The 17,973-nt window shown below is 36.2% G+C and overlaps 1 protein-coding gene across 2 annotated transcripts in view; it reads left to right on the forward strand.

The window, feature by feature from the left end:
* The window catches only part of CNGA1 (cyclic nucleotide gated channel subunit alpha 1), an 80,620-nt gene that overhangs the window by 33,849 nt on the left and 28,798 nt on the right, over positions 1-17,973 (forward strand). The window contains exons 1-2 of one of the 2 annotated variants that reach the window (XM_003258423.2): positions 1,121-1,262; positions 11,350-11,554. In XM_003258423.2, the coding sequence (XP_003258471.1) occupies positions 11,464-11,554 (91 nt within the window). In that variant the 5' untranslated portion in view covers positions 1,121-1,262; positions 11,350-11,463. Of the gene's footprint in view, positions 1-1,120; positions 1,263-11,349; positions 11,555-17,973 lie in introns of those variants that run through there. The other variant, XM_003258422.3, reaches the window with a different exon arrangement.

Raw genomic sequence — 17,973 nt, forward strand, 5'->3', positions numbered from 1 at the left:
ATATTACATAAAATCAGAATAATTTTAATTTAAAAAATATAATGGTAGGTATAAGGAAGATGTTAATATTGGTTATCCCAAAATAGTAAGACTATGTTTCCATTTTCTTTTTTTTCTTTCTGCAATATCTTTTTATGAAGCATGTTTTATATTAGAAACAGGAATTTATTTTTACAATTCTGGAACTCAGAAGTCAATCTTCCTAAGGTACACAGTACTCCTCTAATTTTCTCTGCTAGGAAACTTGAGGTTCCTCCTCTCTTCACAGCCTCCTACCCTACTGGAGCTGAAACCATTCAACTGAGGCAATAAGTGTTAATCAGTTATTCATTGTTCAGCAGGAAAAATATTGCAAATACTGGAGAATGCATGATGTATTTTTGGAGCTAATGGATGGAAATAAAGGCAGTTCTGCTAAATGGAAACAGTATTTATTTCATGTCATTCTGATTTTCAGCCATAAGCAAAAGTTTTGTGAGTATGTAGCCTGTCATATATTGCATAAAACAGTTCTTAGGGAAATTTACTTTTAGGTTATCAGAGTAACATTGAGACACTAACTGATATATTGTGATGATTTTTGTACATCTAAAGTATGAATTATTCTTTCAGGCAAGCTCAGCTTTATCCTATTTTATTTCTTGACCAGATATGTGTCAAATATGCAATTCCTCCATAAAATAGACAATTAAAAGATCAATGACTAATGAAGCACATCCTATTAATATTTTAAATAACTTTTAATATCATGGCACTATATTTGAAAATGTAATTATACTTTCTAAAAAACCTAGACACTATTTTCAAGATTATAACCCTGGGTGAAGTTGGGGGTATAATTTTAATAAAATTCGTCAGGCAATAGTACATTTGGTTTACTTTCAAATTTGTTGAGAGATGTAGCTTTGAGAACCCCTCTTTTATTCCTAACTCTCATTCATATTAATAGGCTCAGCCGCAAGCAAAGGATAATGATGTTGCTGTTATTTTCATCCATGTGTAAATCCGCAAATCCAATGCCGAGTCATGAAAATCCTACTTTGACAATGCGACGAACTGTTTATTTCCCTGGGAATAATTTTGAAAACTAGCCATTTGTGTATCTTTAAGGAAAGGGAAAAAATCAGCATGTTTATTATTTTTAAAAAATTAGGGTCTGGATTTTGACAATGTCAAGATTTACAGTATATCCCTGTTTGTTTTGGATACACCAGTGACTTCCACTTCTAGAAGACAAAGTTCTATTACTTAAACAACCAAAGGTAAGAACCCAGCAATAACGGTAAGTAGAGTTATAGTTTTCACAAATGCTTATACTTCTGTTTTGCCTCATTAACGTATCAGCTTTTGCTTTGCTTTTCATGTGGTGTGCTCTCTAGACACAGCTACGATTGTATTTTTATTAACTTCTCTGTCTTTTGACAGATAAGTGAATACTCCACCTGGCAATATGATTCTGCTGATCTGAATATCACAAAATAGTAAATGCCACCTGCTTTTCACAAATTTTAGTTTTATTTTTAGAAGTCAGGAACAATACCTTTGACAGGTATGTTTTTCCCCAAAGGAAGTGTCATATACTGATTTTTCTTTCTAAAATATTTGGAGATAGGACACTATCAAACTCATGTAAATCTTAAAGAATTCACTCCTAAAAATAAGAGCTCCAACTCACTGGAAACTTAAGTATCAGATACTTTATCAACATTATTATAACAACCTGCATATCCCCTTTCAGAGATGAATAAGTGGTCTGAAGAGATGAATAAGTGGTCTGAAGACATTAAGTGCCTCACCCAAGGATACAGTACTATTCTATGAAAGAGCTGGAATTTAAATCACCTTGCCTTCTTTTAAATAACTCTCTGTGATAAGCATGTATATTTTAATCAGAAAAAACCGTTATTGGCTGGGCCTGGTAGCTCACACCTGTAATCCCAGCACTCTGGGAGGCTGGAGTAGGTAGATCCTTGAGCCCAACAGTTTGAGACCAGCCTGGGCAACATGGCAAAACCCCGTCTCTCAAAAAAATGCAAACATTAACCCAGGTGTGGTGGCATGTGTCTGTAGTCCAGGTACTCCAGAGGCTGAGGTGGGAGGATCACTTGAGCCCAGGAGGTTGAGGTTGCAGTGAGCTGAGATCACACCACTGCACTCCAGGCTGGGTGAAAGAGAGAGATGCTGTATGAAGAAAAAAAAAAAAAGATAGAAAGAAAGAAAAAGAAAAAGAAAAAACTGTTATCAATTACTGTCATGTTTTTCTTTAATTAAAAGATGAATACTGCATTCATTATGTAATAAGATTACATGTTTTAAAATATCAGTGATTTCATTCTATATTGGAAAGTTGAACACTCTTAAAACAAGATTTTAAAATGTTTCTATCAATAAAGATACATCTTATAATGGGCTTTTTACATTTTGACTTTTTGTTTATATATCCTTTAATCAATTTGTTCAATTACACTCATTCTTTCACTTGGCTAACACCCATAAACACCAATCACTCATTTCATTGTCATTTTCTCACTCAGCAAATAAAAGAGGGTGGGGAGTGAAGTATTAGGGTGTCAATGAAATTAAAAGGCCTATATTTACCCGTTGTACCTTATGTCCCGTAGAGAATACACCCTCTTTTCTCCATTCTGGAAACATTTACAAACATTGTTAACAAAAATAATCTCAGTAAAGCAAAAAACTATACAGGCCACAGTCAAAGTTAGAAATTAATGAGAAAAGTATAAATTACAGACCCTAGTCCTTAGAGAAAAAATCTTTTTTAAAAAGAAAAAGAAACCTCTTTAATTGAAGATATCAACAAAACAGCCATTGCAGATCACTCTCTTTTTCATGGAGGTAATTTTTTAAGTTATAAAGTTAATGTGTTGAAAACTAAGAAGCTTGGGTAAAATAAATTATTTTCTAGAAAAACAAATGTCAAATTTAAATTAAGAATCAAGAGTTAAGTTGACTAAAAATCATGAGCAAAATTGAAAAAAGTGTCCAAGAACAACCTCCAAAAAAGCTACTGCACCCTAAATATTTTTTACTTATTAATTTATTCAACAAATATTTATTTAGTTCCTACTCTAATGCTAGGCATTTTCCTAGGCAGAAACCTTCCTTTTTTTTTCTACTATATCCCTGTCAATAGGTCAAAGGAGTAAATCCATAGGATGCTTCAGCCATTTACCTCAGGTGATAGTATGTGACATCTGGGCTGCTATATTTTGTAAGTTTTGGGTATGGCATTAAGCAAAATTTCCATAGCTGGTCCTTTCTTACATATCCTTAAAGTAGAAATATAACATACTTTCCCATGAGCAGACAACCCTTGTGCCAAGATTTTTTTTCTTTTTTTTTTTTGAGATGGAATGTTGCTCTGTTGCCCAGGCTGAAGTGCACTGGTGTGATCTTGGCTCACTGCAACCTCTGCCTCTTGGGCTCAAGCGATCCTCCCACCTCAGCTTCCTGAGTATCTGGGATTACAGGCATGAGCCACCGCACTCAGCGAATTTTTGTATTTTTTGTGAAGACGGGGTTTTTCCACGTTGCCCAGGCTGGTCTCAAACTCCTGAGCTCAAGCAATCCTCCCATGTCTGCCTCCCAAAGTGCTGGGATTACAGGTGTGAGCCACCGTGCCCAGCCTGTGCCAAGATTTTGAACAATGCTAATATAGCTACTTGATAGTCTGGGACAAGTGCTCACAGTTATAGGTAATGGTTCTCAAATGTTACCTTTCCAAAGTACAAATCAACTTGAGCTTTAACAATTTTTATAGCTTTAGTTGATAAAAAGGTAATTGATTAAATGCAATGATATATTCTTGGTAAAATAGAAAATTTTTTATAAAGAAATTTCTTTGACAAAATAAGAAAAATTATCTGAAATTAACGGGCAAAATAGGAGAAATTCTAGAGACTGAAACAGGAAGTCAAGGAGTGCCTGACAGAATATCTATTATTTAACATTGTTTTATAAATTCTACCCAACACAATAAAACAAGAAAAAAGAATAAGATATATACTTTGAAGACAGAAAATTATCATTACCTGTGGTTAATATGATTGTTTATCCAGAAAGCCCAAATGGATCAATTTAAAACTATATTAAAACTGATAAGATACTTAGGAAGATGATAGGCTACAAAATAAATATATAAGTAGTTTTCCTCTAGACCAGTAATAATTATTAATAGTTAGACAGTATAATAAAACAGATTTTATTTAGAAATAAAAAATTTAAATACATAGAGTACATTTAATAAGAAATGTACCTAGCTTATTTAATAAAAATTACTAAGACATACAAGGTAAATTTTAAGAAGTAAATTAGTAAATGAGAAGACATCCCTTGTCATGTGATAAAAAAATTTAATATGTTAACATATTGATTCTCCCAAAATTAATCCAAAAATTAATAAAATATCTTTAAAGTACATTGTGAGAGTTTATTTTTAGGGGACTTGATAAAATTATTCTAAAGGCAACTGGCAATAATAAATGTATACACTGTACTGTCATAGGAATAAATAATCATTAAATAGGATAAAAATCACTTAGGGCTGGGCGTGGTGGCTCACGCCTGTAATCGCAGCCCTTTGGGAGGCTGAGGTGGGAGGATCACCTGAGGTCGGGAGTTCGAGACCAGCCTTACCAACATGGAGAAACCCCATCTCTACTAAAAATGCAAAATTAGCCAGGTGTGGTGACACATGCCTGTAATCCCATTTACTTGGGAGGCTGAGGCAGGAGAATTGCTTGAACCCGGGAGGCAGAGGTTGCAGTGAGCCGAGATCATGCCATTGCACTCCAGCCTGGGCAACAAGAGTGAAACTCTGTCTCAAGAAAAAAAAAAATCACTTAAATGCAGTCATTAAAGCGATGAGTGTAGATGTATACTTTTTTTATTAGACATGCAAGTAGTGTTTTGTGCAATAAAATACAATAATTAAAAAAAATTTGTTGCTTTTTATGAACCTGTATAAGGCACTGTATAAGGTTCTGGAGACATTAAATGAACTCTGATAAAAATCAGAGCTCACTGTGACCTGTCCTCAAGTCTGGGGGAGAGACACTGACATAAATGGATCATGATAAAATAATGGGTCAGTGCACTGATGATAGGCTGTCTATATTATGTGAGTATTGAGGAGAAACCATGAGCACTCAGACATCCTAATTCCAGCTGTATTAGTCTGCTAGGGCTGCCATATCAGAATACCGCAGGCTGGTGGTCAATAGAAATTTATTTCTCGTGCTTCTGGAGGCTGAAGTCCAAGATCAAGGTGCCAGCAGTTTTGGTTTCTTCTGAGGCCTCCCTCCTTATCTTGCAGATGGTCATCTCATCTTTTCACTCTGTCCTCCCATAGTCATTCCTTTGTGCACATCGTCCCTCCTGTACCTTTGTATGTCCACATTTCCTCTTCTTATAAGGACACCAGTCAGATTGGATTGGGTCTACCTTAATGGCCTCACTTTGATTTAATCATCTCTTTAAAGGCCCTGTCTCCAAAAACCGTCACATTCTGGGGTTAGAGCTTCAATATATGGATTTTGGGGGGACACGATTCAGCCTGTAACACCAGCCATTAGAAATATTTACTCTTTTCTTCATTCTTTACCTTTTACACATGCTGTTTCCTCTGCCAAGAAAGCTCATTTCCTCTACTGTCTGGCAAACTCCTATTCATCTTTCAAGATCCAATTACATATCCCCTGCTTTGGGAAGCTCTGTGATACTCCCACCTCTAACAGAGTTGGCCTATGCACACATGATATTGTCATATTGGATTTTTATCACTTATAGGTTTCTCTCACTAATTTCTCTAGGGCTGGAGGCCTGTCTTAATCAACATTCTATTTTCTTTTCTTTCTCACTTCCATACCTCAGCAACCTACATGATGCTGCTGTCATAGGGAGCGCTCAACAAATTTTGAGGAGCAAAAATATTAATGAAATACAGATTAGATTACATGCTATCTGTAAATTGTTTGCAAGTGAAAATATCAAAACTTTAAATGTACGCTTTTCAGGGATAAGGTATAAACTTGCAAGAGAAGTAGGAAAAAAACGTTATACAAAATGCTGAATGCTCACAGTGACTGACAAAATCTCCGAGGAATTCCAGTCCAGGGAACCTCGCTTGCTGGGTTCTATCTGCCTTTTTATATGGTTACTTATCTTTATTGTTATTATCAAGAAATTTGCACTTGCCTTCTCTCAGGGGATATAAAGAGAAATGAAGTAAGTTTCTTGACCTTAAGAAGCTTACAGAATACTGGGAAAGTGAGACATTCACCTGTACCCGTAATATATATATATATATATGTATATATATATGTATATATATATGTGTATATATATATGTGTATATATGTGTATATATATGTGTATATATATGTATATATATGTGTATATATATATGTATGTATATGTATATGAAAGTAAATGCTTAGGGAGAAAGGAGTGATTTAAGATATAGGAAATGCATGCAATGGATGGTGCCATCACAATTGATTTACGGACTTTTTTAAAAGACTTTCCAAAACACCTGTCATCAGCATGAATTTCTAGAGAAATTTCATTGTGAAACAGATATTGGGGTGAGGAACCCCAAGATAAAAGTCAGAAACTACTTCAGTTCATCAATATTTAATAATTTTTATGATTAAATATTCAGAATTCTCAATACTTTCTGATTCAATGAAGGTAGAGAAGTGGGAAGGATAACACAGTAAGGTCTCCAACCATTGTGCAAAGTCTCTGTTCTTACTCTTGATTGTATAGCATATTAGTCTTAAAGTAAACTTTCTTTGATGATGAAGGATCTTGTGATGTCCCAGAATCATAATTAATATATATGACTTTATAGTTCTAATAACTTTTTAATGCTTATTTAACAAATATTTATTGACAAATATTCCCAGTTCTAGATACTGGGATTATAACAGGGCACAAAAACAGAATTCTTGCTCTTATTATGCTTACATGCTCTGGTGTTTAAAACACTTATATCACTTTGTGTTCTTATAAAATATTTTGCTTAAAGAAAGGAGTATTGGAAAATATATTGGGTTATTTGTTTGTTTTAGTTAATTGACTTTTGATTAATTGAGCTTTTTATTGTATAGTAGATACTACTTTAACATTTTCTGTGAATTGTGAAGATGATGATAATGATTATGATAACAATGATCTCTTTGGTAAAATTGTTTCTTCCTGAGCAAGTACTGGATTTTCTTTATACATTGATAAGAATTTGACTTACCAAGTGTGGCAGGTCCCTGTGTTTGCTGGGGCAACATAGCAACAGTGTTTCGTCAGCTGTTTTAGTTTTTCATGAGAATTACAGCTGGCTTATGAGCCTATAAGGATAATTATTATTTTCTTTAATAGTTGCTTTGACTATTTTAAAGTCTCAAAGTGATATTTCAGGGGAAGAGATTAAAGAAAGATTAATCATTTTAAGTTTCTTTGTCTCTTTAACAAGTAGATGTTTCTCTCTTTCTGAACTTAGAGATCGTATAAGAATATTATCAACTAGTATTTGTATAACTTTTCACAAACAGCCTTCAATATTGCCTTATACATATTTTTCATTACCTCCCCATCGAGACGTATTACAATAGGCAGGGCAGGTATTATTATCTCCACTTTACAGAAGAGAGGACCCTGTAACTCAGAAAGATTTTTTTGTCAGGGTTTCACAGGTAATTTGCTAAAGAGCTAGGGCTAGAAACTAAGCCCTTGTGGAAGAAGTGATTGCTATTTTCAGGCACTGGCTGTTTCTCTTTTGCAGAGCAGGCACAGCCCATTCTAGAAGTTACACAACTTCCTAAGCATTGATAAATGTTAAAAAAAAAAAACTTAGTTCTGCAATTAAATACTGAGATGGAACAAGTGAGATGAAAAACATCATTATGGAAAATGTTTATTTTAAATTTATTTTTACCATGCTATGTAACAGATCTCCAGATCTCATTCCTCCTAACTGGAACGTTGTATCCTTTGACCAACATGCACCCTGCCCAATAATGGAAAACATTATTTTAAAGCAAAGGTGCTGACACAAATGATTTTTGATAGTAAACAGACTCTTGTTTTAAAAATATGACTCTTTTCATTTAGAAATATATTAGGAGAAAATATAGATAAAAACAAAGAAGAAAACAAAAATACCAATGATCCCACCACTAAAAACTTAATGTTTAACATTAAAGTGCTTATTATTTCTATGTACATATACACCCTTTTAAAATAAAATGGTATGATACTATAAATATTACTTCACAATTTGCTTTTTCTTTTTTAAATTTTATTTTTAAAGTTCTATCTATCTATCTATCTATCTATCTATCTATCTATCTATCTATCATCTATCTAGAGACCAGGTTATGAGACTGGCTAATTTTTGTATTTTTTGTATTGATGAGGTTTTGCCATGTTGCCCAGGCTGATCTCGAACTCTTGGGCTCAAGAGATCTGCCCGCCTCAACCACCCAAAGTGCTGGGATTACAGGTGTGAGCCACCACGCCCGGCCACAATTTGCTTTTCCTACTTAGCAATATATCATGAACATTTCTTCAAGTTGTTCAGAAGAATATGAGAAAAAATATTGAAATATATCATTTTATTATAAAATTAATGTGTTCATTCTGTAAAATTGATATAAAACAGAAGTATATAATACTACTGTCCAGAGGTAGCTATATAGTTTAGTGCCCACTCTTCTGCACTGCTTTTTTTTTTTTTTTTTTTTACAAATTCTGAAGTTGACTGGTTGGTAGATTAGAATACCTTCTTTAGAAAAAGTTTGAACTAATGAAGAAGAGAGCATCATTTATTTTACCAAGGTATATATTTTACTTTAAATTTCAATATAGCAAATAATATGTAAATAACAAATACATCATTCGTAATAATCTTTAGGGGCATTCACACAGAATACTACTCTGGAAACCACTAGCATACAGGAAGCCTTCTACATGTGGAATAATCTTTGGCCATCCTTCAAGTAATACGTCAGTGGTGTGTGAGTGCTCTGAGCTGCATACTATATAATTATCCTTGTTTAAAGATGGTGCTTTAGACCGGGCACAGTGATTCACGCCTGTAATCCCAGCACTTTGGGAGGCTGAGGCGGGCCGATCACCTGAGGTCAGGAGTTCAAACCAGCCTGGCCAACATGGTGAACCACCCCACACCCCATCTCTACAAAAATATAAAAATTAGCTGGCCATGATGGTGGGTGCCTTTAATCCCAGCTACTTGGGAGGCTGAGGTGGGAGAATCCTTGAACCGGGGAGGTGGAGGTTGCAGTGAGCTGAGATAGTGCTACTGCACGCCAGCCTGGGTGGCAGAGCAAGACTCCCTCTCAAAAAAAAAAAAAGATGGTGCTTTAAAGTCTGTGTACTGTATCAGCCTTTCAGACTGGATTTCTCAATTCAGTTTGTAATTTTATCCAAAAGTAGTTTACTGCTTGGGTGATGTAATACAGCCTATATGTGAGTGATAAATTGGTAAACAAATATTTGTTGTGAAATGACTTGCGAGATTTACAGGTTAGTAAAGTACACAAATGACTTTAGTAGATGGCAGGATTTCATGCTTCAGAAAGGTAAAATTAAATTGTAGTTAATAGTCAGAGGACCATAGTCAGAGGTACCTAGTTACTTGTGGGACAATAATAATGCTTGACACCCAGTAGGCATTTCTTAAATATGTGTTGAATGTTGAATGAATTAAAGAACCCAACTCAAAAAAGCAGACCAAGAATATAAACATGTAATTCACAGAGAATAAATCCAAATGATTAATAAACACACGAGAGTTTGTCTAACTTCACTAGTAAATGTGAATAAAAAACTATAGGGTAAAAAATGCTCACCCATCGGATTGAGGAAAACTTTAAAATCTGACAATATTAAATGTTGGTCAGGGTATAGGAAAAAATGATATACTTCCATAGGTCTAGCAGAATGCAAAATGGTACAGTAACTTTGGGCAGCAATCTGGCTGGCTCTAGTGAACTGAAATTAGAACTAGCAGTTCCACTTCTGGAAACATACATGAGAACCACTCTTGCACATGTGACTAAGGAGACTTTGTCTCCTGAGACTAGGGATTTTTATTGCAGCATTGTTAGTAAGAGCAAAGAAATGGAAACAACCAATCCTTCATTAGTGGAAAAGAAATAAAAATAGAAAAGGGGAATACAATATTATGTATTTATAGGCTAGAATATTAATAAACAATATTGTAAAATGAAATAGCTCTATGTATATTAGCATAGATAATTTCCAAAATGGTTTGATGTGAAAAAAGCACAAGTTGCAGAATTATGCATAGAGGAAGATACTGCTTTGCAAACTTAAAATACGTGTGCAAAACTATACATTGGTTATGGAAGCTTATATAGGTACGTAAAAGGATGAAGAACTACCGTGAAGGATATACACCAAACTCACAGTAGTGACTGCTCCTAGGGAAATAGGAAAGGGACTAGGAGGTTACAGGGTTTTTTTTGTTCTCGTTGTTTGTTTGTTTGTTTGTTTTTCAGAGAGTCTTGCTCTGTTGCCCAGGCTGGAGTGCAATGGCACGATCTCAGCTCACTGCAACCTGCAACCTCCACCTCCCAGGTTCAAGTGATTCTCCTGCCTCAGCCTCCCCAGTAGCTGGGACTACAGGCGCATGTCACCATGCCCCGTTAATTTTTGTATTTTTAGTAGAGACGGGATTTCACCATGTTGGCCAGGCTGGTCTGAAACTCCTAACCTCAAATGATCCGCCCGCCTTGGCCTCCCAAAGTTTGCTGGGATTGCAAGCGTGAGCCACCGTGCCTGGCCGTGGTTTGTTAAAAGAACTTTAAATATAAAGTTTTATTTTTTTCACATGCCATAAAAGGACTGAGAGCCAATTTGACAGAAGTCAACAGTTGTTAATTCCTGGTGGCAGAAATATGAATGATATAATTCCTATTTTATGGTTCATATAAAATGAATATATGAATATTTCATAATTCATATATAATGATATGCTGTTTTGCATTTTGAAATGGGGGTCACTATATATATTCACTAAGTAGTTAATTTACATGATACAACATTCAAAATGTATAAAATATATACAGTGAAAGATATTTTCCCTTCCACTCCAATTGCCCAGTCCCATACTTCCCCTTCCTCAGAGGCAGACAATCACTGTTACCACTTTCTTGTTGCATTTTTCCAGAGAGATTCTCCCCACTCCTTTACGCACAGCACACACACACACACACACACACAGATATTTACATATATATGTATATTTCCTACAAATGGTAGCATACCGTATTTTTTTTTTTTTAGACAGAGTCTCGCTCTTCGCCCAGGCTGGAGTGCAGTGACGCGATCTCGGCTCACTGCAGCCTTCGCCTCCCAGGTTCAAGCTATTTCCGGCTAATTTTTGTATTTTTAGTAGAGATGGGATTTCACCATGTTGGCCAAGCTGGACTTGAACTCCTGATCTCAAGTGATCCGCCCACCTCAGCCTCCAAAAGTGCTGGTATTACAGGCGTGAGCCACCGCAGTTGGCCTCATACTGTATTTTTGAAGGATTTCCAATACCTTTTTTTCCTTCCAAAAAGAGGTCCCATAGATGAAATACTATATAGTATATAAAATATAAAAATAACAAGGTACAAGAGGTAGGAAGAAAGGCAGAGGGAGGGAGGAAGGGAGATTGAGACTGTGGCAGAAGAAAGGGCAATAATTCAGTAGACAATGGTGAAATCTTTTTTTTTTTTTAATGGAGTTTTGCTCTTGTTGCCCAGGCTGGAATGCAATGGCACAATCTCCGCCCACCACAACCTCCACTTCCCTGGTTCAAGCAGTTCTCCTGCCTCAGCCTCCCAAGTAGCTGGGATTACAGGCATGTGCCACCACGCCCGACTAATTTTGTATTTTTTTAGTAGAGACGGGGTTTCACCATGTTGGTCAGGCTGGCCTCGAAATCCCGAGCTCAGGTGATCCACCTGCCTCAGTCTCCCAAAGTGCTGGGATTACAGGTGTGAGCAGTAATCCTAGCATGAGATAATTTTGTCAGTTGTGGAGTTGGGGGAGGTGGTGGTGAGATCAGGTATTGAGTACCCTAGCTATGCTCTTCCTGTGGGCTTGCCTTGTGCTGGCTGTGTGCTTCAACGTTAAGTCACTGTTCATCATAGTTATTCTGCATAACTCCCCCTCCATCCAGGGCCACACTAAATTCCTCTTCTTGTCCTTGGATCCCAGTGGTAGTAACAGTTTGGCTACTTCTAACCCGAGGTTACTGCACCATCCTTTGTGGTTTCCCTACACTAACATCGTTGTAAATAGTCTCTTTGGAAATAACCTCTTCCAGAATTACCTTGAGTGTGCCTTTCTTTTTGGTTGGGACCCTGACTGAGAACTTCCTTCAAAAGTATTACTTATCTATTACATATCCTTTTTGTCTTATTCACTGTAGTATTAATTTCTTGAAGGCATATATCATATATTTTGTTAATATCTGTATTCATAACATTGAGTACACTTCCTGTGGCTAGTAGGTATTGATAAATATTTTTGTCTTGAGAAGCGAGAACAGAAGGAACGATGGAAGATGGTAGGATTATAATCACCAAGCAGTTTTTTTAAAATCTTAGTTTAGGCGGGGAGTGGTGGCTTATTCCTGTAATCTCAACACTTTGGGAGGCTGAGGCGGGCAGATCACCTGAGGTCAGGAGTTCAAGACCAGCCTGGCCAACATGGTGAAACCCCATCTGTACTAAAAATACAAAACTTAGCTGGGCCTGGTGGTGCACACCTGTAATCCCAGCTACTAGGGAGGCTGAGGCAGGAGAATTGGTTGAACCCGGGAGGCGGAGGTGGCAGTGAGCCAAGATCGTGCCACTGCACTCCAGCCTGGGCGACAGAGCAAGACTCCATCTAAAACAAAAACAAAAACAAACAAACAAAAAAACTTAGTTTGGTTTCCTAAAATTTTCTCATTTCTCCCAGTCTCCAAATCAGTTCAGTAACCATTTTCTCTGTGTTTCCGCTCTATGGAAATCACCTTACTAGGAATGGGGTTCTGGCTAGTGATTCGGGCATGGCTCATGCCTCCAGAAACTTTTCTCGGTGAAGGGACCAGTGTGGCTAAAGTTTCTTAAAGCAGGAGGTGTCTGTTGGGGGTGGGAGATGGAAGTGGGATCTGACACTAATGGAGACGGCGTGGAAAAGCTTCTATGGCCATAGGAAGAGGATTAATGAGCAGTATTGAGAGCCAAGTTGAAACCCATAGCAGGAATTTATAGTGCATCTAATCCACTTTGCCTTACACAAAACTACTATATTAGTCTTCCTAAAGTAAACCTGGGATGATGCCATTCTCTTGCCTTAAAATCTTCAATGACTCTTCATTTCATGTAGAAAGAAGAATGAGCCCCTATTTTGATGCAGTGCTCTTACTTTCACAGACCTGTTTCTTACTTTTTCTCTCTGTGTAGAAATTAAACCAGTTTAATTTCTATTCTCCAGATGGGCTTCCATAGGAATTCCACAGGAATATCTCCTGCCTCTATATCTTTACTCATGAGTTTCCATTTGCCTCGAATAGGAAGCCTTTCTCCTGCCCCATTTCCACCTGATAAATCCTACTTACCCAGGCCCCTTATTTTCTGTTTGCTCTTGAATTTATTGTTTCAGGAGGTGTCTCCCATGATGATTTGTCTTCCAACAGAGAGACTCTCCCTTTCTAGTCCCAGATCCTGCGGGCCATTCCTGACTTTAAGCAGCCTCTTGCATTTACGTCTCCTGCTCTTGGGGCATAGGAGTGTCCTATTATTGTTAATCTCTGGGTTTCCTCACTGTCCTCTGTTTGACATTACTAACACTTTTGTAGCTAATGCTCTGTATTAAATTCCCTCTATTGAACCACCTGATGTTAGCCATTTTTCTGATGGGCTGATTTCTGATTCACTGTGTTAGATTCACTGTGTTAGCACACCTGATTGAAAGACTGTGCTTCAAGATCTTTGTACAACTCCATCTTCTTCATGGACCTCTTTTCATTATATGGCTGAAAAAGATAAAAAAAAACTCCCCTAGAATATTAAAAATATCTGTTATTTCAACAATCATATTTTTCTTATGACATCGTACAAATATCTACTAATTTCTAAACAAAATGTCTCAGAAATTGGGGAAAGGATGATGGACAATTACAAATAATTATCTAAGTTTCCCTTGTAGATGCCAAATACTTGTTCATTTTAGTACTCTTGGCTTGTTCCCCTATAGTCCTCTGCTACACTACTAGTTGAGGTGCATAGTCATCTTTGGATTTGTTCCTTATCCAACTGGCAGAGAACTCTGTGCATTGTACATGTGTGCTATTTATTAAGTTGGGCACAGACTTATTGCTTGGCATGTGTATTTTTTTTTTTTTTTTTTGAGACGAAGACTCGCTCTGTCACCCAGGCTGGAGTGCAGTGGCGTGATCTAGGCTCACTGCAACCTCCACCTCCCGGGTTCAAGTGATTTTCCTGCCTCAGCCTCCCAAGTAGCTGGGACCGCAGGCACCCACCACCACACCCAGCTGATTTTTTGTATTTTTAGTAGAGACAGGGTTTCACTGTGTTAGCTGGGATGGTCTCAATCTCCTGACCTTGTGATCTGCCTGCTTCGGCCTCCCAAAGTGCTGGGATTACAGGTGTGAGCCACTGCACCCAGCGGTATTTTAAATTTTCATTTTATATTCTAGTTGTTCTTTGCTATTATATAGAAGTAAAATTCATTTTTACATTGACTTTACAGTCCTGTGACCTTGCTAAATTCACTTATTTGTTTTAATCGTTTTTTTCTAGATGCTCAAGAATTTATTTTATGGTTGACTACATACACTATTATGTCATCTACAAATAAATAGTTTTACTTCTTTTCCAATTCAGATGCTTTGTATTCTTTTTCTTGCCTTATTGCAAGTGCTAGAACCTCCAGTGCAATGTTGACTGCTTCTAGAATATCCTTGTTCAGTCTTTCATTATTAAGTATAATGTTCAGTCTTTCATTATTAAATATAATGTTAACTGTAGTTTGTTTTGTTTTGTTTTGTTTTTTTGTTTTTTGAGACAGAATCTGGTTCTGTCGCCCAGGCAGGAGTGAGGTGGCAAGATCTTGGCTCACTGCAAAACACGTCTCCTGGGTTCAAGTGATTCTCCTGCCTCAGCCTTCCAAGTAGCTGGGATTATAGGTGCTCGCCACCATGCGTGGCTAATTTTTGTATTTTTAGTAGACACAGGGCTTCGCCATGTTGGCGAGGTTGGTCTCCAACTCCTGGCCTCAAGTGATCCACCCGTCTCAGCCTCCCAAAGTGCTGGGATTACAGGTGTGAGCCACTACACCCGGCCAATGTTAACTGTAGATTTTTTGATACATGCTGTTTATCGGGTTGAGGAAGTTCCCTTCTATTCCTGGTTTGCTAAGAGTTCTAGTTATAAATGGGTGTTGAATTTTGGAAAATGCACTTTCTACATTTGTTGAAATCAACATTTGGTATCTCTCCTTATTTTGTGTCATTATTATTGTGAATCTTATTGATTACTTTTCAAATTTATACCTACATTTCTCATTTTAAGTTACAAAACTACTTATAATAGTTGCTTGTAAGTTTTGTTTGCAAGAACTGATCTTAAAGTTTTCAGATTTGTAGATCTGAAATATCAAGCAGTTAACAGCAACCCTGAAGCCTTTCCTAACCATTATTTTCTGTCTCCCACTTACGGCATTCAGAAAAGGCCAAAGGCACTAAAGGCAAATAACGCAGAGTAATGTTTCACAAGGTGTGATTCAGGAATCCTTTGCAACAGAATTACTTATAGTGCTTGGTAAAACTGTAGATTTATGTGCCCTACCCATACCTTATTCAGACTCTGCAAACAGGGCCCTGTAATATGCATTTTAAACAAGCTTCACAAGTATATGCATGCTAAATTTAAAGAACCACTAATACATAGTTAATTATGTGTGGGGTTGTGTGTGTAAGTGGGTACACAGCGTATCTTCTCTGCCCTTTTATATAAAGAAGGCATTATCATTCTGTTCACAAATGTGTAAACTGAGGTTCCATGAGGTTAAAAAAATCTCATTTGAGTTCATTCAGCTAATAAGTGGCAGAGCCAGGTTTTGGACCCAAACTAGAGCATGATTTCAATCAGTAGAATACACTGCTTCCATGTATTCACAGTTCATGTTCCATATTTGTTTTTCCTGAATTACCCATAAGATTTTCTCAACCATTGCTTTGGTATATTTTTGTGTAGTTTGCTATATCCTCACTTAAGTGAGGAATTTTTGTGAGTCAGCTAAATATGAAAGCCGAATCTTGCTTTCCAAAGCAATTGTTTCTCTTTGATTCACAAATTTCAATTCAAAGACTCATGCATGGGAAAACCAGTAAAGCAACGAAGTCCCTAAAATAATATTTTTTTCTGTTCTTTTCAGATGTTTTGCCTATGATCCTATGATACCTAAAAAGTTGAAAAGTGTATGAAAAGAATAAGAAATTACTATTAAATTTTTTTTCTCAAACTACAGAGTAATTTTACCTTTAAAAACAGATGGAAAAATTCAAAATAAAATACTAGCAGCTGGGACCCAGTAGCATATAAGAAGAATAACTTACCAGGGCCGGGCATGGTGGCTCACACCTGTAATCCCAGTACTTTGGAAGGCTGAGGTGGGTGGATCACCTGAGGTCAGGAGTTTGAGACCAGCCTGGCCAACATGGTGAAACCTCATCTCTACTAAAAATACAAAAATTATCCGGGCTTGGTGGCAGGCACCTGTAATCCCAGCTACTCTGGAGGCTGAGGCAGGAGAATCTCTTGAACCAAGATAATGGAGGTTGCAGTGAGCTGAGAACACACCACCGTACTCCAGTCTGGGTGACAGAGTGAGACTCTGTCTCAAAAAACAAAACAAAACAAACAAACAAACAAAAAAAGAATAACTTATCATAACCAAGAAGTGTTTATTGTAGAAGTGTTAAAATTATTTATATAGTTCACCATATTAATATTCACAGGAAAATATGATTATTTCTATGAGAGCAAAGGAGACTCTAATAAAAACCCAACATTAATTCCCATTTCTAATATTTTAAAAATTGGCAAAATAGGAAACTTCTTAACATGAATAAAACATCTACATCAAACTAACGGTCAACACCATGCTTAAGAATGAAAATCAAGAGGCATATTCATAAAGCCAAGGACCATACTGGATATCTATTAAGATAGTTATAACAGAATATCAACATTATTGTATATTATCTTCTGGAAGTTTTAGTCAAGGCAATTAGACATTAAAACTAAAGGCTTATTAAAAAGAGGAAATAAAATAATTTTGTGTAAGTAATATAATTGTATTGCAAAAACAGAAATTAATTAATACAAAAACTATTAGAAAAAATTTTTGTAAAGGCCAGTAAGGTGGTCAGTTTCAAAATAAATAAGAATAAATAATTTCCTGACATAGCAAAAGTAAAGAGTTAATATACATCAAGGGAAAACCAAGCTAATGACAAAAGGAACACAAATATAAAACATGTAGGAATTAATAAAAGTTTAGAATCTATAAATCTATATACTGAAACTTTTTTGAAAATGTAAAGGAAAATAATTTCCTAATTTATTCTATGATTTTAATGCAAATTCCATCAAAATTTCTATAGTTGGAAAGGCAGTTTTAGAATAACATTTCAGATCAGTAGGGAAAAGATGGTCTATTGATTATTGATTAAATGCTAATTAGAATATCGACTATCCATTCAGAAAATATAAAGCTAAATCTCTACTGCATACCTTACACCAAAATTAGTTTGAGGTAGATTAAAAAGAAAACCATAAAACCAGTGGGGAAAATATTTATAAATAATTATAAATTTTTAATGTCTTTTTCTGTTTATAATTTCCA

The sequence above is a fragment of the Nomascus leucogenys genome, chromosome 20 (assembly GCF_006542625.1).
Source record: "Nomascus leucogenys isolate Asia chromosome 20, Asia_NLE_v1, whole genome shotgun sequence".
Taxonomy (NCBI): Eukaryota; Metazoa; Chordata; class Mammalia; order Primates; family Hylobatidae; genus Nomascus; species Nomascus leucogenys.